Source organism: Patagioenas fasciata, chromosome 3 (genome assembly GCF_037038585.1).
Source record: "Patagioenas fasciata isolate bPatFas1 chromosome 3, bPatFas1.hap1, whole genome shotgun sequence".
NCBI classification, from domain to species: domain Eukaryota; kingdom Metazoa; phylum Chordata; class Aves; order Columbiformes; family Columbidae; genus Patagioenas; species Patagioenas fasciata.
In genome coordinates, this window is record NC_092522.1 from 125,170,503 (window position 1) to 125,195,615 (window position 25,113).

At 53.4% G+C, this 25,113-nt stretch overlaps 1 protein-coding gene across 5 annotated transcripts in view; it reads right to left on the minus strand.

The window, feature by feature from the left end:
- The window catches only part of OTOF (otoferlin), a 114,538-nt gene that overhangs the window by 57,033 nt on the left and 32,392 nt on the right, over window positions 1-25,113 (minus strand). For 4 of the 5 annotated variants that reach the window (XM_071807220.1, XM_071807219.1, XM_071807218.1 and 1 more), the window contains exons 4-5: window positions 20,189-20,288; window positions 13,834-14,045 (exon numbers count right to left, since the gene is read on the minus strand). In XM_071807220.1, coding sequence (XP_071663321.1) covers window positions 13,834-14,045; window positions 20,189-20,288 — 312 coding nt within the window. Of the gene's footprint in view, window positions 1-1,590; window positions 1,639-2,813; window positions 2,835-3,709; window positions 3,746-10,513; window positions 10,601-13,833; window positions 14,046-20,188; window positions 20,289-25,113 lie in introns of all 5 variants that reach the window. The other variant, XM_065833915.2, reaches the window with a different exon arrangement.

Sequence of the window (25,113 nt, forward strand, 5' to 3'; positions counted from 1 at the left end):
TGCAGGAGACAAGGCTTCTCCTTTTTAACAGAGGTGAGCGGTCTTGTCCTCCCACTAGGGTGTATTCACATCTCTCCCAAAAGGGCTCAGCTGGAGAGGGGTTGGATCTGGGGCTCCTCCTGCCCTGACACCAGCCAGCAGACACCAGCTCCTCACCCCCTTGCTTTGCTTTGCAGACTTCTGCTCTGTCTCTGGCATTTTAAACCCATTTTCCTTCTCTCATGGCTCCCTGTTTTCCTCCTCAGTCACTCCTTTTTTTCCTGGCTAATCTCCCCCATTGTGCATCAACAAAGTGGGGAGGAGAAAGCAATTAACCACCTCTAGAAAGTCATTAGGAGGCGTGGTTTTTTAATTGTGGCTTGTTAGCCCACCCCATGGCCGTGGCTGTGCTGGGGACACCAGGCTGCAGAGCATGGACGCCACTGCTGGAAAACCACCCGGAAAATAAAGTGTAATGTCTTGCTGGATGGGTTTTTTGGGAGGTGAAGCCCAGAAAAGCAGGTCCAGCAGAAGACAGGACCCAGCACGAGCGGGAGTCTGGGAAGAGCTGGTTTCAGCCCAGCACAGGCAGGGATCAGCTCAGAGCCTGGGCTGGAAAACAGCCAGAGAAACCCATCCAGAAGTTGCTTTGAAAGCAGCAGCCCAGCTCTCTCCCTGCACCCACACTTGCTCTGAAAGCAAACCAGCAGGAATGATCCCCTTGCCAGCTGAGCTTGGCAGGGGAGAGCAAACACCGAGGCTCAGCTGGTTCATCTGCATTGTAAAAGTTGCCCTAGTGCCCCTGCCCAGTGCAGGGAGAGGATTTAAATCACTCCCTGCTTTCTCCTGCAGCTGGTGGATGTGGTCAGAGCTCCCTGCAAAGCCACAGCTCGTCACCTCCCAATGTGGCTGGTTCACCACTCTGGACACACAAGCCCTTTGCATCCCTGGAGGGATGAGCAGCTGCATCTCCTCGAGCATCTCGCTGGTGCAAGACCCTTCCCTGCCACAGCCATGCTGGGAAACTCTCTCTTCCACACCAAACTGTGCCAAACCAAACTGCCCTGAGGATGCTGGAGTGTCTGGTTCCCCCCGTGCCAAGATGGGGAGCAGCATCCTCAGGGGGTGGGACGGGGCAGTACCTGAGCCCGCATTCCCCTGCTCAGCTGCCCAGGGTCCATGGGGCTGGGGAGGGATGCAGGGATGTGTCCATGGCTGCCCTCCTGCTCTGAGCATCCCCCTCCTCCTGCGACTCCGCTCTCCTGCACACAGCAACACACGATGCTGCTGGTCCTGGGCACTGGGGTCTAACACCAGATGACTCTTTCTCCCTCCCCTCCTTTATCCCTGGCCCCTTCCACTCCAACCCTCCCTGCAAAAGGTGCCTCTGTGAGTGCAAACAGCTGCGGGCTGGGCTCTGGGTGCCTGAAAAGGGCACAGATTCCCCACACCCCCAGAGAATTCTCATTTTATGCCTTCACGCAACATGGGTTTAGACACCCTGCCTGGCACAGAAGAACGTGTGGTCCTGCAGCCATGTCAGGGGGATGCAGCAAAGCAGGGATGGAGGATGGGGCTGGGAAGTGAGCCCAGGGATGGGGGTCAGGGTACCTGAACGGTAACGCCAGGTGTCTTTTCTCTTTCCCCTTGGCCTTAGCTCTGCAATCACAAAGAGCAATTTGTTCAGACGGGACTCATGCGGCTGCGGTGACAAAGACCATTTTTGCCCACCTTCTCTCCTCCAAGCCCCCATCAGCAGCATGTGCCAAGCAGCCGCCCAAACCCAACTCGCAAACATGCCTGAGTGAGATCTCGCTGCAACACAACTTGCTAACCCACCAGCACCTAGCAAACTGGGCACAGAGACAGCGGCAGTACTGGTGGCACTGGGATGAGCAGGGAGAAGAGAGGGTGCGTGAACAAGATAGAACAGACAGGAAAAGAGAACTGCTTTGGGATGGATGGATGGATGGATGGATGGATGGATGGATGGATGGATAAATGGTAAGGCATTAGGCTGGCTGGTGTTAGCGATGGGTGAATGGACAGAGAGTATCACAGCAGGATGCTTGGATGGATGGATGGAAGGAAGGAAGGAATAGCACTGGGATGAACAGACAGTGAGATAGATCTGTACTGCAATGCATGGATGGATGGATGGTGAGAATGGCAGTGATGGATGGATGGACAGACGGATGGATGGACAGACAGATGGATGGATGGATGGACACGCAGTGAGATGGGTGGATGCATAGAATTGTATTGAGATGGACTGATGGACAGATGGACAGATTGGTGGCTGGTGAGAACTGCATTGGGATGAATGGATGGGTGGGTGGATGGTGAGAATGTTAGTGATGGATGGATGGGTGGATGGATGGATGGATGGATGGATGGATGGATGGAAACACAATGAGATGGGTGGATGCACAGGATTTTATTGAGATGGACTGATGGACAGACAGATTGGTGAGAACTGCACTGGGATGAATGGATGGATGGGTGGATGAATGGATAGATGGGTGGATGGATGGATGGATGGGTGGCTAGGCAGGCAGACAAATATTATCCTCGAAACTGCTTTGGTAGACCTCTGAGTAGAAGGAAATGTGTCTTGCTGAGGAAAGGGGAGAACAGACTGAATTAAAAGAAGCCCTGCTCTTTGGGGGTGAGGGGAACAGAGGAAAGCTCTACCCCCCAACAAGAAGAGGGCAGGAAGCTGTTAGGACCTTCTACTGGGTCCAAACGCCATGCAGGGCTTGGTACCCAATGCCACACGCATGCACACACCATGCCCAAAGGGCTGAGCCAAGCGGGGACACCATGCCCAGTACCTGAGATCTTCAGGGTCTTCGCTGTTTGGAAGAGACACAGCCAGGAGGATGAATGTGAGGAAGAAACAAACCCACCCAGACATACCCCCCAAAACGGCACATGGGGACCAGCCAGGATGGGGAAGGGGCTCACGGCTGCCCACCCCCTGGGAGGATCCTCCTGGGCTGGTACTGATAAGGTTCGTTCAGTGCAACGCACATCAGAGCCTTGGCCAACACTGCGTGGCCAGCTACTGAGGGGACATTGTCCCACAGCTCTGCCACCACCCAGGTCCCACAGTGCTCTGCTGGGGGTTTCTGCTCCATCCTCTCCACCTCCCCCCAAACACTGGGCAGCAGCAATGAAAATCAGACTTTTTGGGACAGGTTGGGGCTGGCACCATTGTCCTGGACTCACCCGTGCCAGATAAATGTATTTATGCAGATGTATTCTTAATCATGGTGCCCCTGGGAGTCCACTAGCCCCACAGACAGTGTGATCATCACCCTGGTTTGTGGGATTTGGCTGTAGAGGGAGCACAGGATCTGCCCCCGCTTTGTGACGTGACCTGGAGGAGGTTTGCAGGTGTGGATGGTCCCACAGAAAGCTCCTGGAGACCAGGGCTCATGTGCTCACATCTGCTGTCCTGCACCTGCAGGGATGCTGGTGTGGGAAGCGTTGGCTTCACCCAGCTCTGGACCACACACCCTACTCTCCTGGCTCAAGAACCGGGAATTAATTTGGATTAAGGAAGATTTGGAGCGTAAATCAGACTGGCCTGTATCCCAAATCCTGGGCTGGTTTATGCCTGGACAGTCACGTATTCTCGGGACATGGATGACGGGTATGGGCTGGGATGAGAGCAACCCCCACCTCCAAAAAAGCCAAGATCCCACCAGTGATGACATTTTAGTACCTTGCTACTGACTTGTATCCATCGTTAAACTTAATCCTGAGAGGCACCGGAGAGAGAAAAGAAATAAGGTAAAATACCACAGTGTCAGGCTTCTCGCAGCAGCAAGGGACACGGGGACCTGGTGGGTGCAGGGACATCCCTGCCAAGGCGGGGGGGTGGTACGAGGGTGCTGTGACAGATGACAGGGGTGACTTCAACCGTGTGCACCCAGCAATTGAATGGTACGTCGGAAGGGTTGCAAGAAGGATGGGAGAAAATTAGAGAGGGGTTGATTGTCTTCAGGAGATAATTTCACTTTGTTGAGGATAAAAAGGACCCCAGACTTGCCCAGTGATGCTGATGGAAGAACTGGTCCGGTGTGGGACATCTTTAAGATGTGTGCCCAAATGCCACACTTGAGGTAGCAGTTTCAGACCCTCCTTATCTGCTTGGCCATGGAGGTTCTGAACCTGTCTACACTGGTCTCCCATGCCAGCCAAGGATGGAGACGCACAGTCCTATGTGGGTGACCATGCCTTGGGAAAGCCCTCTTTCCTTTGACTATAGAGACAACCTGGGAAGATCAGGATCATCGCAAGAGCCTTGCTGAGCTTCCCAGGGCCGTGGAAGATGGTGCTGGGATGTACCTCACTCATTCTTATGGACACAGCAGCTCTGGAAAGCCACCGTGAGCAGCAATAGTGCCAAGCAAACATGTTTGCGTCATTGACCAGCCCATGTTGACCAGTCAAGAGGGGTGTTTCCATCACTAAGTTCAAATCCAGTGCTTGGCAACGACCCCAGCTCAGGAGCCAGTGACCGTGGAGATCCCCAGTGGCAGGGGGAGGGTTGAACCCAGTCAGATACATTTTGAATCCACCGGGTCCCCACAAGAAAAGCCTCCATCAATAATTCACCGCGACCAGATTGCTTTCGGCTGCAGAGCTCTGTCCTGCCCATGAATATTTCAAGGTCAACAGCTATCAGGTGATGCTTCCCGCGATCTCGGTTTCGAGTTGGTTGGGAGCCATGACGTGCACAGCCCTGTCCCACACAAATTGTGGCAGTCCCGTGGGGTCCCCGTTCTCTATACTGGCCATAGAGGGGATGTAAAGAGACATCTATGTTGGTAAATAAATGGACCAAGGCCCATTCTCTGGCCATGACAGGGCTTGTGTTCCACAGGTTAAGTCCCTTCTCCCAACAAACTGCATCCAGGCAACTTGGGGGTGGTCCCTGCTCTATCATAGAATCATTTTGGTTGGAAGAGACACTCAAGATCATCGAGTCCAACCATAACCTAAATCTAGCACTGCCCCATGTCCTGAGAACCTCATGTCCGTCTGTCCAACCCTCCAGGGATGGTGACTCCAGCACTGCCCTGGGCAGCCTGTTCCAATGCCCCACAGCCCTCTGGGGAAGAAATTGTTCCCCAGATCCAACCTCAACCTCCCCTGGCGCAACTTGAGGCCGTTTCCTCTCATCCTGTCACCTGTTCCTTGGGAGTAAAGACCAACACCCTCCATACTATGACCTCCTCTCAGGTAGTTGTAGACATCATCATAGTCCCTGGTCTATCATAAACCATCCCAGACATCTACTGAGCCAAAGCCTCAACAGGGACCACACTAACAACCCAACAGATGGGAAGGTGCCACCCCATGTCCAGGCTTCCTTCCTCACATGGACACTCCACAGGGTGAGCAGGTTCTCACACCAGCCCCAGCGAAATGCATAAGCCTAGACCTGACAGATCTGGGCCTCCAAGTGTTGACATTTAAGCCTGGCTTTGAGGAAACGCTCTCTGGAGAGCAAGGCTTGGAAGGTGCCTCAGCATTGCAGGGACAGGACTTCAGGGCTGAGGTGGGTATTTACCTAACGTGCTGATCTTCTTCTGCATCATCTCCAAGGCTGAGGCATTTACAGAGAGAGAGGAAAAAAACCTCTGTGATACAAAAATAAAGGGCTCTTCTATTGTGTCAGTATTTAAATACACCAGGATGATTTGCTTCGGAACAGGGAGAATGTCAGAACACACGGACACAGCAAAGCACTCCATGCACCCACCACCACCCGGCACGGGGCCAATCCTGCTCTGCCACCCCCGCTGTGCCTGCAGGCTCCGCCATGGCCCAGACTGGTTTGCTGTGGTTATCTGGGTGCCTGGGAACCGGTCTAGTGTGGAAGGGACTGGTCCCCTTCGCCCCAGCCTCCTGACTCTCCTCCTGCCTTCTGCTGGGGGTGAGTTTGCTCAGAAAGCAGTTTAGGCTGGGAAAGGCTCACTGGGTCGGTGCTGTACCCTGTGCCTGCCTGGAACGACGTAAGATGAATTATCAGCTCTTTTTCCCTCGGAACGTCCTGCCCTCACCCCATCCTGGCTGATTCTATATGAAAAACAAGTAGTTTTTTCAGAATTAAGAGGATGGTTCACATCAAAGTGCTCTTCAATTCTTTTAAAAACCCTGAGTATGAACCATCATCTCTTTTTTTTCCCTTTTTCCCCATTTGATTCACATTAAACTCCAGCACAGTTTTGCCACAGCCCAAGCCAGGCTCGGCTTTGCTCAATTCCTCCGACATTTCTCAGGGCGTTGTGTCCTCCTGTGCAAAACCCTCCTGGCACCAGGGGAGCTCGGCTGACACACAGACAGTGCTAAAATGCCATTAACGCCTCCAGAGCTGCTGCAATCCGTCTGGGGATTGATCCCAGAGCAGATTTGGTGGGGGGGTTGACCCTGGGAGGTGTTGCACCAATATCTTCTGCATCTTCCCCTTCCTGCACAAGCTCGTGTGGATGGATGCAGCCCCATCATCCCTGAAAAACCCGCCTCAACTGCTGAAATCTCCCTCTCTCCAACCTTTTCTTCACACCCTCACTAATCACCCAGCCAGACCGAGCAGGGGTGGCCCTGCCCAGGCGTCCTGGAGCAGGTGGTGAAGGTCCAGCTCTCGTCCTGCTCTGCAGACAGAGCCCTTGGTCCCAGGCAGGCAAAGGCAGAATGGAATGGAATCATAGAATCATAGAATCATTTTGGTTGAAAGAGACCTCAGGATCATCGAGTCCAACCATAACCCACTCTGGCACTGCCCCATGGCCTGAGAACCTCATGTCTGTCTGTCCAGCCCTCCAGGGATGGTGACTCCAGCACTGCCCTGGGCAGCCTGTTCCAATGCCCCACAGCCCTTTGGGGAAGAAATTGTTCCCCACATCCAACCTCAACCTCCCCTGGCACAACTTGAGGCCGTTTCCTCTGCTCCTGGCGCTTGTTCCTGGGGAGCAGAGCCCGATTCCCCCTGGCTCCAAGCTCCTTTCAGGCTGTAGAATAGAACAGAACTGAATGGAAAGGAATATAACAGAATATAGAATATTTCAGCTGGAAGGGACCTACAACAATCAACTACTCCAACCATCTGACCACTTCAGGGCTGACCAAAAGTTGAATCATGTTGTTAAGGGCGTTGCGCAAATGCCTCTTAAGCACTGACAACCATGGAGCATCAACCACTTCTACGGGAGCCTGTTCAAGGGTTTAGCACCCTCTCAGTAAAGAGGTGCTTCCTAATGTCAAGTCTAAACCTCCCCTGGTGCAGCTTTGAGTCATTCCCACATGTCACAGGCTGGTTGGAGATCATCCAGTCCAACCCAGCTGCTCATGCAGGGTCACCAGAGCAGATCACACAGGGTCACAGAGCAGATCACGCAGGTGGGTCCAGGGGGGTTGAATGTCTCAGAGGAGACTCCACACCCACTCTGGGCAGCTTGCTCCAGTATGGCCTCCACCACACTGCTTCCCGCAGCTCTATCGACTGCAGCCTTATTTCTCAATGTGCTCCGTCTCTACGCCTCAGTCATTAGCAGGGAGGGACACTTTTCCTTGTCATGGAGGAAAAAATAACAAAAGGAGCTTTGCATCTGCACTTTCTTGCCAGGAATCCTGCATGGGCAGTGAATGTGCCATCCCTTAGGGCTCTGATCCTGCTGCTGAGCGCAGGCTGAGCTCGGGGCACATGGGTCTCACTTTGCTAAGGGAGATAAAGCCCAGAGTGACAAAGAGAAGGGAAATGAAGCATCCTGTGCCCACAGCTCAGTGCTGTAACATCCCGAATATCTTCTACAAGAAAGGCCTTGGGGTGCTAGAGCAAGTGGAGAGAAGGGAACGGAGCTGGTGAGGGGCTGGAGCGTAAGTGTGATGGGAGCAGCTGAGGGAGCTGGGGGGTTCAGCTGGAGAACAGGAGCTGAGGGGAGACCTTCTGATCTCTGAACTGCCTGAAAGGAGCTTGGAGCCAGGGGGGGTCGGGCTCTGCTCCCCAGGAACAAGCGCCAGGAGCAGAGGAAACGGCCTCAAGTTGCGCCAGGGGAGGTTGAGGTTGGATCTTGGAACACGGGGACTCAGCCTGGCTGCAAATAATTCTGCTATAACCCCGCTGCCAGCTCAGGTTTCCAACACGCGTCTCGCCAGCATCGCCGGCACCTCGATCAGGCTGCAAGCAAATGGCTGAGAAGTGCTTGGCAAGCCCAGCACTATTGGTATATTATTCCTTGTTGTTACTGCTGCTTTTCCCATTTCAAGGTCTGTTTGTTTCTCCCTCCCCTTTTCCATCCCCTCAGCAAAGGGAATCAGCTGAATAACACAATAATGTCCCTAATGAACCAGGGGAGGAGGTAAACAGCTTTGTGATGGAGAGGACGCTGACAGAGAGCCTGTGGAAATCCAGAGGCAACCTTCCTACAACCTTCATTCAGACTCAAAGCCCCCACAGGGGGACACAGAGGATGGGAACAGACACACAGGATTACAGGCAAAGGAGCTGCCAACAAGATTTCAAGTCCAACTTCTCTCCCTGGGGGATCAGCTCACCCCAAGCCATTCCTCAGATAGGTACCCAGCTTATACAAAAGCTGAACCCCCCCTCCCAGTCCAACCTGGGGTTTCTCTCCCCTTATCCTCACAGCTTATCTCACTGCCCCGCACAGACATTGGATTTGTGGCTGTCCTGGGCCAAAATGATGAGAAATTCATCCCAATATGACCCAAACCTTGAAGGTGAGGCAGGAGCTAGGCTTGGCTTTGAACTGGGCTTGCATAGCATGGCCAAGCCCAAAGGCTGGTGTGGTACAGCAGGGCTGTCCCATCTCAGTCCCCAGACCGAGCAGTGGTACCACGGGAAGCTGAAGGCATTGCACAGCAATCATAGAATCACAGGATCACGGGATGGTTTGGGTTGAAGGGACCTTCCCAGCTCCCCCAGTCTCCCCTGCCATGAGCAGGGACATCTTCACCAGCTCAGGTTGCTCAGAGCCCGTCCAGCCTGGCCTGGGATGTCTCCAGGGATGGTTCATCCACCACCTCTCTGCCCAACCTGGGCCAGGCTCTCACCACCCTCAGCACAAACAATTTCTGCATCATGTCCGGCCTGAATCTCCCTCCTTTAGTTTAAAACCATCACCCCTTGTCCTGTCACTACAGGAGCAGAGGGGCAGGATCCCCCCAGACCTGCTGCTCACGGGGCTGGGGATGCTGCCCAGGACACGGGTGGTTTTTTGGCCAGGTCATGGCCAATCTCTCACCCTCAGCACCCCAAGTCCTTCTCCTGGGCGCTGCTCTCTCAATGCCCCATCCAATACATGGTGTGCCATCCCCCACATCTGGGCCAGGCCTGAGTGGCATCTGAGCATTTGGGAACCCCCAGGCACCCAGCAGCCTTGTCAGGGCTCTTTGACTGTCCCTTCATCTCCAGACACCCAGTCACCCCAGATGCAGCTACAGCCTGGGGCATGTGCAGGAACAGCCGTTGTTCAGGGGTGTCCTGCTCACGGGATGTGTGCTACAGCCTCCTGTGCGCTATGAAATTACAATTTCAATGGCACAGCCCCTGCTTTTGAAGCCAAACTGCCCGGCATGCCTCACACCCACGCTAATGCTTCCAACCCAAAGAAAGGGTTTGGATGGGCAACCCTTAATGTGCTCTCTGGGACTGTTGTACCCCCAACCCTGCCCAATGAATGTTTGGGTCAGGGACAGGCAGCCAAAACCTTCTCAGAGACCATCCTAATAATTTACTAATGTTATGGGCACTTCGGGTGCTTGGCCTGGCACTGTCTGATTAATGAGACTCGACAGAGATGTTCACCAGTACAGATGTGGCCATCAATTCCCATGACAGAGTCAATATCTTCATGCTAGTGAAGCTTGAGGCACCCAGCAACAGGCTGTGTGTGGAGCTGCTACGAGAAATGAGCTCCCCAGAAGAGCCGTGTGTAGGAAAAACCATCCTGATGAGCTTCCTGCCATCCCTGGACCCACACGAGTTGAGAATCCCCTCCAAAAATGCTCCTTCCTTTGGTTGAGCTGCTCCCAACTCATCAGATTGGTCTTTGGGTTTCACCTGAACTCTTTTGTGCAGCTGCTCCCCCAGCTGTCCCTGGCAAAGGGTGGGGAAGGACTCACAGCACCGCACCGCAAGATCAGCCACCGCAAACAGCACTGGGATCCCCAGCACATCGGCAGGAGCTGGACACGGCTCAGCTGGCTCTGGGGACAGCTGTGCCTGATGGGTGGTGGGACCTGGAGAAGCATGGGGACCTCAAAGGTGAGGTGGCACCCCAGCCCCTCCTCCATGCTGGATCCCAGCACCCCTCCTGAGCATCCTTTCCAAGGATGTCTTTCCAGCCACTCCATTTCTTCTCCCCACCAGCTCTCTTGCGGCCGAGAAATGGAAATCCAGGGGTGACGCTTGTGGGACACCCAAAGGGACAGGGCAGGAGCAACACAGCACTGCAAACCCCGCGGGCACAGCACGAGTGGGTGCTGACCCACTCCCTACCTCGTGTTGAGGGATCCCTGGCTAAGGGTGTCCCCCTCTCCCAAAAGTTCATCTTCGCTGTGGTAATACATCTCGTCCTCTTCCATCCTGCCAGGGCAGTGACACAGAAAACATCAGCCCTTGCCATCAGTGTTCGGAACAGACGCAGTGGTGACATTAATGAGCAGGTCCCTTGGGGCTGGCAGGACAGCAAGATCCAGCCAACCTGACAGCCCCCGAACTCAAATGATCTCCTGGGGGACAAGGCTCCAAACCTGAGGACTTGCAGAAGCTCCTTGGTACAAAAGCAGCAGGTGAAACCTGGTTTAGTGCAGTTCACAGAATCACGGGGTCATTTTGGTTGGAAAAAACCTAAAGGTCACCAAATCCAACTGGTAACCTCACACCAGCAAGTTCACCACTGTCCCATGTCCTGAGAACCTCATGTCCGTCTGTCCAACCCTCCAGGGATGGTGACTCCAGCACTGCCCTGGGCAGCCTGTTCCAATGCCCCACAGCCCTTTGGGGAAGAAATTGTTCCCAGACCCAACCTCAACCTCCCCTGGCGCAACTTGAGGCCACTGACCACATGCAAACTCAAGCTTGGGACAGTGGGACTTGCATGCCTGTCTTTTTTGGCTAAGGGATTCTCCTCTTTCTCCTCCTTTAAAACAGTGGTGGATAAGTCCTGTGTACAAAGGGATTTTATTTTTTAAAGCATCATGGATCTGAAGGAGAAACTAAAGCCAAATATCAAGGGACCTTCACCCAACTGTGACCACCAGGAGCCACTCACCCATCCACCAAGAGCTGCTGACCTGTGGAAAAATGCAGTGCAAGGATCACAGTAACATGCGAACACCACAGTGGTGTTCAACCTCCTCACGGCCCCGCTGCCTGCTTATAAACCGTTGCATTATTTCAGGTCTCCAACAGGAAGGATTTTTCACCAGTGATGTACAAACCAGCTCAAAAAGCCCTTCTGCTCCAGCACAGCTCAGCAGCCACACCGTGCACCGGGCAGGAGAGCTCAGCAAACTGCACACCCCACTGGGATCTTCCAGGCTAAACACATCTGTGCTCAACCTCCAGCTGAGCTGAGCTTTATAGATTTACTTTACATTGCTGGAAAACTCATCCGGAGCCTCCATTCATCCGCCCGCCTGCTGCAAGCGCTGCATCAGCCACGCGCTGTTAACGGCATCGCCAGCGACAGCAAAGCCACGTGCACATCGTGCTACCCGCGTCTCCAAATGATCTCCCAGCATACAGGATGGACAGACAGACTGAAAGCCACTCTGCAAGCCGCGCTGTGCTGGTGCCCTGCTCTGCTATCCTCCTTAAATCCTTCAGCATCCTCCCTGCTCAGCAGCATCACGGTCCACTGAGCAGGAAACCAAACGGCACTTGCAATTTGAAAATTCCCAGGTTTCAGCCCAACTCACACAGTTAATTAACTGCCTAAGAGCAATGCGAGGGGCTGGAAATATCTTCCCTCAATTCCACACTGTGGGGAAAAAGAAATGTTGCCCTTATATGGCCACAATGAAGTGCTAAACCCAGGCAGCAAGCAAACACTACTGAAGAACACAGTTGCGTAACCCCAGGGGGGATGCACGGCTGCAGCTGCGCCTGCCCTGTAAATGCTGCATGAAAAACAGCCAATTCCAAGGAGCGTGTTTGGATTCACAGCTCCGGCCGGGCTCCCCTGTGGATTTGGGGACACCTTTGGGGCTGTAGCCCTTGAACAAGGGCTGCGCTCACCCCAGGAGAGTGGGGGTGACCTGGGGACTCTGCCTGTCCCACTCACAGTCACTCTCCTCCACCAGTTCATCTCTTTCCATGAGACTTTCAGCAACTTCAGGACTTTGATGTTTCCACTCTTCCAACTGAAAGAGGCCAATTAATTGAAAACTACTGGAGTGGAAACAAAAAAAGTCGCTATCGTGGACAACACAACTGCATAAACTATGTAAACCTGCTTGAAAATCTGGCTTAGCAGCCCGGGAGCCCAATATATTTACAGCCAAGTGGTTTTACACTTGCAAAACTCTATTGTCTGGTGAGCTGGGTGGGGATTTGAGCACGGGGTTGAGAGTACCCATGATGGGGTGGGCTGGATCTGGCCCAGCATCACTCAGTGCCCATGCACACCTTGGCCTCAAGGTTATATATGAGGTGGTGAAGGGGTTGTTCCCCCCACCAAGGACTCAAAAGCCACAGCTCATGGCAGAACTGGTCCCAGCTTGCGTGTCATCCCATGGAGAACCAACTGCAGCCTCCCCAGTCCTGACCCCTCTCCACCCATCCCAGTCACCAGGAGGGTTTACAACCAGTTACAGCAGCTCTGGGTCAGAGAACAGCAGAATATGGCCCCTGAGCTTGTTTTCAACCAGTGTCAGGTCCCGTGAGCTTAGGAAGACACAAGGGTGATGCTAAGGACCGTTCAATTAATATAAAGCTGGTAGCAGCATCCCTGAGAAGAACTGGAGGTGTCCCCACCTGCCACCACAGGGTGATGGGTCCCTCAGATAACCCCAACAGGGCTCTGGCCCAGGCACTGCCTTTGGGACGGGATTTCAGTCAAGGCTGGTAAGGGGCAGAGGTCCTGACGTGCTGCCATGGAAATATCTCAGAGAAGCCTCGTGCTTGTCTGTCTGAGGGTTGATGCTGCAAGGAAGGAGCAAGGGTTCGTCCCCTTCTCCTGCCATGGCGTCCCTGCCTTCTCCTCCAGCCTCTGCAATGTCAACATGGGATGTGCACACTCACAATGTCCCCAGCACAGGGACACTGGATGTGCACACTCAGGATGTCCCCAGCACAGGGACATGGGTCAGTGGCACTGGCACTGTCACCTTCCACCCCAGAAGCACCACACTGGTGTGATTTTGTGACCAACATGCTCTCACCCTTCAGCACACCTGCAGCTCAGTTCTGGGGTCACCACAAGCTCCATCAAGATGCAAGACCCCACACGTGGCTCTACACCCCATACATGGCTCTACACCCCACATGGCTCTAATCCCATCCAGGATGAGTCCTGACCAAAAACCAGACCCTTAATCCTCTCCGAATCTATAGTTAATTACATTTGCATCATGCTAAAAACCTCAGTGCTTGCTGGGAGGTTCAGCTGAGTGCTGAGCAGGTGTGGGGGACCTGCTGGCACTGGGGTTGGACACTGGCAGCCCAACCTCACCTGTGCTAACGGCTCTTCCGACAGCCAGGAGATGTGACCCACCTTAGAAGAGCCCAGGGGCAATGCTGTCCTTTTGTGACAAGCCAAACCCTCCCCAGGCCTGCTGCCCTCACACATCTCCAAGTGCTCAGCCCCACATTACCTTCTGAAGCTCCTCTCCGTGGACTGCTGGTTGGATTTGCCCGGAGAGATGTCTGAGCCTTGCCGGTGGCCAGAGAGGAGGCTGTCTGTCTCAGAGGGGTACCTGCCGTCCCCCTCCGAGTGGACGCTGGGGGTCTCCAGGAACTCCTTGTCATTCCATGCACCCACGGTCCCGTCCAGAGCCTGGTACCTGATCTCTATGGAGATGCTGGTCTGCAACACACAAGGAAGACACAATCAGCCCCCAAGGGAGGAAAGAAGGGCCTGCAAAATCTGGGAGGCAGGAACAGCTGGTTTGATATCTGAGCTTTGCTAACTCCAAAGTGTCTTCTTTCCTTGTGCAAGAGGCAGCTGGAGAGCAGGTCTTTGGCTTCAGGAGCTGCCCAACACCAGGGTGAGGGGCAACGGGCACAGACTGAAACACAGGAGGCTCCATCTGAACATGAGCAGAAACTTATTTGCTGTGAGGTGCCAGAGCCTGGCCCAGGCTGCCCAGAGCAGGTGTGGAGTCTCCTTCTCTGAGACATTCAAACCCGCCTGGACCCACCTGTGTGATCTGCTCTGTGACCCTGCGTGAGCAGCTGGGTTGGACCAGGGGATCTACAGAGGTCCCTTCAACCCCAACCAGGCTGGGATTCTGAGATTGTGTCTGACCTGACACGGTGCTGCAGCCTTTCTCCTGCACAGGGATTCACTTGGAGTTGCTGATGCATCCCAGAGCAGCTACATCAGACACGACAGTCACAGAATCCCAGAATGTCAGGGGTTGAAGGGCCCTGGAAAGCTCATCCAGTGCAATCCCCCCATGGAGCAGGAACACCCAGCTGAGGTTCCACAGGAAGGTGTCCAGGTGGGTTTGAATGTCTGCAGAGAAGGAGACTCCACAACCTCCCTGGGCAGCCTGGGCCAGGCTCTGACACCCTCACCCCCAACAAGTTGCTTCTCCTCTTTCAGTGGAACCTCCTGTGTTCCAGTTTGCACCCATTGCCCCTTGTCCTGTCACTGGTTGTCACCCAGAAGAGCCTGGCTCCATCCTCCTGACACTCCCCTTTCCATATTGATCCCCATGAATGAGGTCACCCCTCAGTCTCCTCTTCTCCAGCTCCAGAGCCCCAGCTCCCTCAGCCTTTCCTCACACAGGAGATGCTCCACTCCCTTCAGCATCTTGGTGGCTGCGCTGGACTCTCTGCAGCAGTTCCCTGTCCTTCTGGAACTGAGGGGCCACAACTGGACACAAGATTCCAGGTGTGGTCTCCCCAGGGCAGAGCAGAGGGGCAGGAGAACCTCTCTCAACCTACAGACTCCAAAAAGAGACACCAAAAGCCTCAACCAGCAGACAAACCCTTCGAGCAGCTGAAGGCACCACGAGCAGATGAAGCTGTGTCATGTTGGTGGGTTTTTTCTCTGCAGTGCATCACCTTGTGAAGAATTTGTGCCCTGCTGTGAAGTCCTGGGCTGCCAAACCCCACTGATGGATGAGGTTCTTAGGGATGTGGTTCAGAGGTGGACTCAGCAATGTGGGGTTAACAATCGGACTCGATGATCCTAAAGGTCTTTTCCAACCAAAATTATTCCATGGCCTCATGTTGCGCCAGGGGAGGTTGAGGTTGGATGTGGGGAACAATTTCTTTCCCAAAGGGCTGTGGGGCATTGGAACAGGCTGCCCAGGGCAGTGCTGGAGTCACCATCCCTGAAGGGCTGGACAGACGGACATGAGGTTCTCAGAACACGGGGCATTGCTAGGGATAGGTTATGGTTGGACTCGATGATCCTGAGGGTCTCTTCCAACTAAAATGATTCTGTGATTCTATACTTGGTGTCTTGCTCCTACCTGGCCTAACCCATCCCAACCCCAGGCAGGGTTTGCCCAGCGATGGGTGTCCCTGGGGAGGTTTGGGTAGACCCTGGTTTGGGAAAGGGGTGTCCCAGCCTGGCTGGATCATGGGAACGGGAGGGACCTGCCACTGGGTCTGGCCAAGCTTCATCTCAAGCCTCTTCTGAACGAACCAAGAGAAGGTCCTCTCACTCTTCTATGTGGTCATGCTCCACTTACCCAGCCCAGATTGCACCAGGCTACTGCCTCAAATTCCCTGGAAAATCATTCTCTGTATCTAATTACAAATCAAAGCTGTGAGTTCATCTTGCTGCAAAAGCCACTGGCCCTACCTTAGCCCTGATGTCCAAAGCCCTTCTAAAACCACCACTTTGGGCAAAACAGCCAGAAAAATACCTCTGCTAAAAACAGTAACTATTCTGAAAGGCAAACGGCAGCTACAAAGATCAAAGCAGAACCGAAAACCGGATCAAAGCAAAACAGAAACCACCTCCACTTGGCTTTTACTGAGAAATTATAAGTTATTTAATATGCAAAGGCAATTGATTCTGGACACAAGGACTGAACAAAAAGGCTGTCAAAGAGTGAGTGAGGAGATTTATCACCAAATCTTCCTTTTGTTCATGTATATGTGTCAGGGGGAGCAGCATCCTGACCTGCTCCAACCCCAGCTTGTCAATGGGACCACGGAGGGCTGGAAAACACAAGATGTGGCCTGGAAAGGTGCTGTTTATTTAGCAAACGCCAGCCACGGGCTGACTCAAACCCGGAGCTTTGTGGAGGGTTTAGACTGTTTCTTCTCTTTGTGCAGCGAAATACAAATTGGAGTCGATCAGAACGATTTGCCACACTGTGCTGACCCCACCGAGCTGGAGAGACAAAGATCCATGGTGAATTTCCATCAAACCGCCTCAACTCTATCGTGAAACATTTGATCTTGAAATCTCATTTGTAAACTATATTTAAAGGTTTGAAAATCCTTTCGAATAAATGAAACATTATGACTGTAATGAACTGAAAGGTTTTGGTTTGGGCTGGATAAAATCATGACTTGTGCGAAGGGAAATCAGTAGCTGTGAGCTGAAACCAAGAGAAATTCACTCTGGAAACAAATCCCTTGTTTTTCAAAGCAAAGCAAATGAAGGGTGGAATGGTTCAGTGCAGGGCTGGTGGATTGTGCTGTCAAAATCATTTAATTGAGTTTTTTTGCTGGTGGGGGTGTGGGGGTATTTTTGTTTGTTTGGTTTTTCAGCACTGGAGATAACAACAAATTCTGAGATGTCCCAGCCCGCCTCTTGTAGGAGCCCAGTGACATGATTGTAATGTCCCTCCTGCCTTTACAATTCCTGGCTCTTTTAACCCCTTTGCTGAGGCAGGTCAAGAGATCAGAGCTGGCTGGAGCTGCTGCTGATGTTCTACAGCCAGCCTGGAAAACAATTTCCAACCCTTCCTTTGTGTTTGATTACAGAAAGATCAAATTGTGCTTGAAAACGTTCATTGACCGCAGCTGAACATGAGGCAGCGTGGGCCCAGGTGGCCAAGAGGTCACAGCATCCTGGCTGGTACCAGCACTGGTGTGGCCAGCAGTGATCGAACCTGTGCTGGGACCTGGGGAGGCCAAACCGCCAATCCTGGGGCAGTTCTGGGCCCCTCACGCCAAGAAAGGCCTTGAGGTGCTGGAGAAAGTGGAGAGAAGGGAACGGAGCTGGTGAGGGGCTGGAGCACAAGTGTGATGGGAGCGGCTGAGGGACCTGGGGGTTCAGCTGGAGAACAGGAGCTGAAGGGAGACCTTCTGATCTCTGAACTGCCTGAAAGGAGCTTGGAGCCAGGGGGGTCGGGCTCTGCTCCCCAGGAACAAGCGCCAGGAGCAGAGGAAACGGCCTCAAGTTGCGCCAGGGGAGGTTGAGGTTGGATGTGGGAACAATTTCTTCCCCAAAGGGCTGTGGGGCATTGGAACAGGCTGCCCAGGGCAGTGCTGGAGTCACCATCCCTGAAGGGCTGGACAGACGGACATGAGGTTCTCTGGACATGGGGCAGTGCCAGGGGTTGGTAACAGTTGGACTCAATGATCTTAAAGGTCTTTTCCAACCAAAATTATGCCATGATCATAAGTAAAACCTTTATCTTTGCGACTCAAAGGACGAGCAGTGCAGTTGGCCGGTTGTCCCACCTCATCTGCCGGGCAGTGGTTTCCCTGCCTGCCCACCTCTGCCTCCTCCACATATCTGATCATTTTTCAGCCCCTTTCTGCTCCTGTAACAGCCCCCACTGACCATGGCCCGCTCCTGTGCCTACTAAAAGCAATCAGCATCGTTTGAGTCCAGGAGAAAGCGGGTCATGTCTCCAGGAGGGCTGATGCTGCTGCCCATCAGGAGATAGCCCACAATTATATTTCCACTAACATTTCTCCATGCAAAATGTCCCAGGCGTCGCCGCCTGGATTCTCTCTTCTCATGGCTCCTTCAGTCCAAATTCATCCTCGTGCTGGAGCAAAGGCAGCAAGCGGGTGCTTTGGAGAGACAATTTATGAAGCGGAGTTGTCGCTGTGCCCATGAAGTTGCAGTGGATGGTGCATGGGAGAAGGGATCCGAAACCTTTCTGAAAACCCAAAATGCAAACACGTACCCTCACCTCCCAGCTCCGGTTTGAACACGGGTGACCTGGGGCTAAGATGATGCCCCGGAAATGCAGGAGAAATCGAGGGATTTGGCATTTCTGCCCACAGCAAGCACTAGAAATGCAGGATTTGAGCATGGGCATCCGTATGGCTCGCAGCCTGCAGAACACAGGGGGATTTATTGACTTATCCATAGGAGATCTGTACTCCTGTAATACCTGCCTTGCCCAGGCTGTCCCAATAGACAACGCTCTGTTTTGCAGAGCACTCTGTGGATACCAACTAAACCAACTCCAGCAGAGCTGCCGTGACACAGAGAAGACGGGGACATGAGGTCCTCAGAGGGCAGGCAATGAACACAGCTTGTCCAGCATGTTGGACATGGGCTGGGGAAGGTCATTTCTCCTCCAGGTTCCTCCAGATAGGAGCAAATGGCTTATAAAGAGGCGACGGGTAGCAAAACATTTGCCTTGACTTACTATGCGGCTACTCGGAGCTCCCGGACAGGCTGTAAGGCACCAGACAGGGCAGGTACCTCCTCAGTCCTGCGTTAGTGTCTCCTAAAAATGTCCTCATTCTCACCATCAAGAAGTTGCGTGTATTTCATTTCCATCCATTGATTTTCCTGTCCCCCCTTGTGACACTGAAGGGTCTTAAAAACAGGGGATCTTCTTCCCTTGGAGGGTCCCAGGGACTTTAATCAGGCACCTTCTCAGTCTGATGACCCAAGAGAACAGCAGGAGCTCTTTTCCCCAACCCTGATAATATTGTTGCACCCCAGGTCTGCATCCCCTCCATTTCTTTTCTCCCTCCTCAGGACTCTATTCCTTGTACTTTTACTGCTTTCATTCCCTCACAGGAGAAGTCACCTCCTGTCTCCTCCTAATGAAACCGCTCGTCTTTTCACCGCTAATTGCTCGTTGTCAGCACAGAGGGTCACACACAATTGCATTTTTCCTTTATGCTGAGTGCAGGAAGCCGCTTATAAAGGAATAAATAGCAGGGGGAGGGGAGAGCCTGAGTTTTTCTGTTTTCAGTGAAAACACCAGGGTTTTGATAGCCAGAAAGATCAGAGGGAGCTGTGTGTCCACGTGTGTTATAAAACTCAGTCTCCACGGCCACGGCTCCCAGGGGATGCGTTAAGCAGATGGAAACGCAGTGAGTTGCACAGCAGCTGCTCCATGGACAAGGAGCCTCTTCCTCAGCATCAGGGGCTCTGTTTGGGGGTGCAGACCCCCACCCACTGGCAGTTTTTATCCTGATTTACCCAGAGGGGTATGAAGAGCAGGACGCCGGGCGAGCTGCTGCACCAGGTATTGCTCATGTGCTCCAGGGCTCAGATAAAAGCAGTGTTGAGATCAAATGCTGTAAATGTTGAGCATTTCAAACACCCGGCACTACCGGTATGGATTAAATCCAACACAGCAATGGCCAGGGAAGAGCCAGCATGGGGCTGCTCAGGTGCAGTAGAGCACTGGCAGCACTGGGAGCACTGGGAGCCAAGCCCAGCGTGGGATTGTGGTCCAAGCGGCTGCTCAGCATCCTTGCCAGGAGCTGAGGACCACTCTGGGCTCTGAGCAGCCACAGGACATTCTCAGGCTATTTTTGAGCCGTGCACAAGCGTTCGCACCCTGTCCGTGTGCGGATTAAATCTGGTCCCTCCCTGTTCTGCACCGTCCCACACTTGTCATGACGTGCAGAACAACCGGGCGTTGCTCTGTGCCCTCAGGACAGCCCTTATCCTTCAGAGCAAGATGGATGGACCGAGGGGTGAAGGAAAGCTTGAGGATTTGGGGATTCAGGTATGTAACAGGGAATTCTCTGTTCCCACAGCAGCAGCAGAAATACGGACGGGTGGACCAGCGACCAAAGGGCAGCAGCAGCTGCTTGTTCCTCGTGACCCACCTGAATGGCTGAATTGTTGTCGTCTATGAGCGTGTCCGTCACCTCTACCTGCCCTTCCTCCACCACCTTCTGCAGGACCATCCGGAAAGTGCCAATGAGCCTACAGAGCAAAGAGAAGAAACATTAGGCGAGCTGTGGTGAGCGCCCACCACCGCTCATTTTGAATGGGAAAGGGCTTTCTTTGCTGGCCAGATCACCAGAGCTTGATTTTGCTTCCCATTTGCCACAGGAGGAGACGACAGACATGAGATGCAGGATCAGAGCATGGCCAGGAGCTCCACCAGCTCATGGAGATGGTGGGCAAAGGAGAAGCCAGGAGAGAAGCCACTTTGAGATAACGCTGTGGGACAAGGAGGAAAAGAGACTTTGGGATGGCAGCCTTGACTTACTGGGATGCAACTAACGGACCCCAGACTGGTCCTCGCCACCATGAATGTCTGTGGTTCTGTCTGCACTAGTAAATCCAACAAGGCACAAACCAGGGCACTGTCCCTCACCCATCTGCACCAGGGCATGGTCACAGATGGGGAGGTCCTGCTGTCATCAGCTCTGAAAAGAATGAATCCTTTCAGCAGGGCCTGTTGTGATAGGACAAGGGGTGATGGTTTTAAACTAAAGGAGGGAGATTGAGGCCGGACATGATGCAGAAATTGTTTGTGCTGAGGGTGGTGAGAGCCTGGCCCAGGTTCCCAGAGAGGTGGTGGATGAACCATCCCTGGAGACATCCTAGGCCAGGCTGGACGGGGCTCTGAGCAACCTGAACTGGTGAAGATGTCCCTGCTCATGATCTAGAGGGTCCCTTCCAACTAAAATGATTCTATGATTCTATGATCTAACTGGTTTTAGTGGCTCTTGCCCGAGCTCGCTGCATCCTGCTGCTCTCGCAGCCAGGGAGTGCAGCCCCGTGTGCACTAAAATCAGCCACGTTTGTTAAATTACAGGTCCAAATAGTTACCACAGATCGTGCAGAAGCCGGGCGCTCTCTAATAAAAGTCATTACTTATTTGTCAGCCTGTCAAGGAGCTGTGGCTTTATGTTCTTCCTGTTCTGCTGCTGCACCAGAGGAACCTTCCCAGCCTGAGAACAGCCAGTTATAAATGGAAAAAGCCCTGAAACAGTGAATGCAGAGCTGCCTTACAGCATCTGCCTTGCGTGTCACCTCTAGTGCTGTGACCCCAGGTGACAGAGAAGCCATTACACGGCACTCCAGGACCACGTCAGCACTGCTCTGCCAGCTGGGCTGGCGAAAAGCTGCTACTGATCAAACTCCTTCCATGTAAACATTAAGGCATCGCTTACTGTGATGCTGATTTATCGAGACATGATTTCAGAGAGGGAGACAAGAACGCCACATGTTGTGAGGTGGGATATTGGAATCAGAGAATCATTTTGGTTGTAAGAGACCCTCAAGATCATTGGGTCCAACTGTTACGTCACGCCGGCACTGCCCCATGTCCCTGAGAACCTCATGTCTGTCTGTCCAGCCCTCCAGGGATGGTGACTCCAGCACTACCCTGGGCAGCCTGTTCCAATGCCCCACAGCCCTTTGGGGAAGAAATCGTTCCCCACATCCAACCTCAACCTCCCCTGGCGCAACTTGAGGCCGTTTCCTCTGCTCCTGGCGCTTGTTCCTGGGGAGCAGAGCCCGACCCCCCTGGCTCCAAGCTCCTTTCAGGCAGTTCAGAGATCAGAAGGTCTCCCCTCAGCTCCTGTTCTCCAGCTGAACCCCCCAGCTCCCTCAGCCGCTCCCATCACACTTGTGCTCCAGCTCCTCACCAGCTCCGCTCCCTTCTCTCCACTCGCTCCAGCACCTCAAGGCCTTTCTTGGCGTGAGGGGCCCAGAACTGCCCCAGGATTTGAGGTGCATCAAGTCAGACTCAGGGACCTTTGGCTCACCAGATTGCCCCAGAATCACCTCATGAAGGCACAGAAAGTTTCCTGCATGCACACAGCACTGGCAGATGTGTCTGTAGGTGGAAACACCTCTCAGCCACAACGCGAGTCCCCACTGCTGTGGTGGGAAATGCAAACTGAGCTGGAACCAGCTGGATCTCCAGAGAACTTGCCCCGGGCTCAGGCTCCCTGCCAGCAACTCTGGTTTACAGAGTCACCCTCAGGAAGAGCCATGGTTGCCAGGCCGGGCATGTTGCTGAAGGACACAGTGTGACATCTGTGGGACCCAGAGCAGACAGGTTTTCACCTGGCTTTGCAGTGGGCTACGAGTATACAGAGAGTCTTCAAAGCTCAGCTGCCAAGACCGAGCATGTGTCTGACACCAGGAGTGTGTGCACCAGGTTCACATGGATAACTGGACTTTACTGACCAATTTAATGCTCTAGAAAACCTGATTTACATGAGACTTCAGCCCTCCTTCCACTTCAGTACCTCAGGCTGATGGAGGATGAGCTTTGAAGGTCCCTTCCAACCCAACAGATGCTCCCTGAGAACATCTGGATCTGGTCCTGTCACAGCAAACAGCAAAAAGAGTGGGGAAATACAAATGATCAAACAAAACCCAAACAGGAATGAGAGTGCAAGCATCTCCAAGAGGCATTTCATGCACAGCCCTCCTGTGCTTGCTCTGGAGCGTGGCCGTGGGAGGGGGGAGCTGGGGCTGATGGAGAACCCCCGAGAGGCGACATCTCCGCATGAGATGGGGATGTCCCAGGCAGAGGGACTCATCAGGAGAGCACGTGTCCCATCTGCAGCAGAGCCGGGAGCCCCTCCTGAACGCCTAAAAGGACTTGTCAGACACCTCCTGCTCCTGTGACCTGCTGTGGTGCTGCCTCTCTCCGGGACAGGGTCACCCGAGAGAAGCCCATAGGTTGGAGCAGCATCACGTCGTTCTCCAGCACAGTGATGCTCTCCCCAGCTGAGCTCCAGTCGAAAGCCCACGCTGCCTGTGAGGGCTCAAAATCGCAGGCTGTTGCTCCATAGGAGCAGACAGAAGCTGGGATGTCAGAGCCAGTCCCACCCCATGGCAGCTTTTCCCCAGCTGCAATATCTGGAAGGTGACAGGCAAAGAGCAGATGTTCCCGTCTTCTGAAGATGGTGAGATGGAGGTCCTTTCACCATCCTCTTAGCACACCTTTGTAACACTTTCAGCCTGATTTGGGTGCTTGTGCACTCACAGAATCCCAGCCTGGTTGGGGTTTCAGGGACCTCGGTAGATCCCCCAACCCTAGCCCTGCTAATGCAGGGTCACCAGAGCAGATCATACAGGTGGGTCCAGGCGGGTTTGAATGTCTCAGAGAAGGAGACTCCACACCCACTCTGGGCAGCCTGGACCAGGCTCTGGCACCTCCCAGCAAAGAAGTTTCTGCTCATGTTCAGATGGAGCCTCCTGTGTTTCAGTCTGTGCCCATTGCCCCTCACCGGGGCGTTGGGCATCACTGAACAGAGTCTGCTCCATCCTCTGATACCCAGCCTGAGATATTGATCCCATTGATCACATCCCTCTCAGCTTCTCTTCTCCAGCCCAACAGCCCCAGCTCTCTCAGTCTCCTCATCACAAAGATGCTCCAGACCCCCAGTCACCCCCAGCTCTGCTCACAGACCTCAGCCCAGCTCATCTGCAAGAATGTGAATTTTTTGGGAAGGCGGATCAGCGTTGGGCTTGGATCACCCGCTCCTTCCTCAGATCCATGGAACACACTTGCCCTGGCAGGCAAGAGCCAAGCAAGAGGGAATGAAATATTCAGCACTTGTCTACACAGCCTTTCATTTCCAAGTGTTCCATAATTCATTGAGCACCCTGCTCTCCTCCCCGGCATTTCTGCTGATGGAAAGAGCGGGACTTTTTCTGGGTCACTCGTAATTTTATCAGAGTGTAGGAACATCTCTTATTTCCAGCCCAGCCTGGCTGGTTCGGTGCTTAGAGCTTGTCCAAAGCCTCAGATCAGGGCAGTCTGGGGCTGCTGCACACCCGTGATATGCCACGCTTTGCTCTTTGCCTGTGTGGCACGTGCCATTTTTCAATCAATCCGTGTCCCTGGTGCGGTTCAGGAGGGACAGTGGCCATGGGGACAGTGACCCCCCAGGCATGGCCAGCACTGAAGTGCCTCTTCCCTCTGAGCAAGGGTTCTGTGGACAAGATGTGCGTCTGCCTTTGCTGAGAGCATCCTCCAGCCCATGGAGTCCCGTCCCCTCTTCTCTGCTTAGTGTCCCTTGGATGCTGTTTGCTCCCTGGGTTTCTGCAGCCAGGGAGAGCCTGTGGTGTGGGGGTGGCATCTATCTCCATCCATCCATCCATCCATCCATCCATCCATCCATCCATCCATCATCAGATCCTGGGAGGTGACAAAAGGCAAATTGTGGCACCTCTGGTCCCCACTTCCAGCCACACCTCACAAGGTAGGTGGGAAAGCAGAAAGGATGCCACTGCTTTTAACCCATTGCCACTGCTTTTAACCCACTACCACTGCTTTTAACCCATTGGCAGGACTGAAAGAGCCCAGGAGATTGGAATGAAGGCTCAGATGCCCAAGGAAAGATCCAACCTGCACTTAAAGACCCCATAGAATCATTTCAGTTGGAAAAGACCCTCAGGATCATCAAGTCCAACCATAACCCAACTCTAGCACTAACCCATGTCCCTGAGAACCTCATCTAAATGCCTTTTAAACCCCTCCAGGGATGGTGACTCCACCACTGGCCTGGGCAGCCTGTTCCAATCCCTGATGACCATTTCCATGAAGAATTTTTTCCTAATATTCAATCTAAACCTCCCCTTGTGCAACTCAAGGCCTTTCCCTCTTGCCTTTATGACTTGCTCCTTGGGAGAAGAGACCCATACCCTCCATACTCCAATCTCCTTCCAGGGAGCTGTAGATAGCAAGGAGAGCCAGGCTCCAGCTCCTCAACCACCTGGAGTTCTTGGCTCCATTTAAATCATTGAATTAAGCGCTGCCTGGGCATCATCCCTC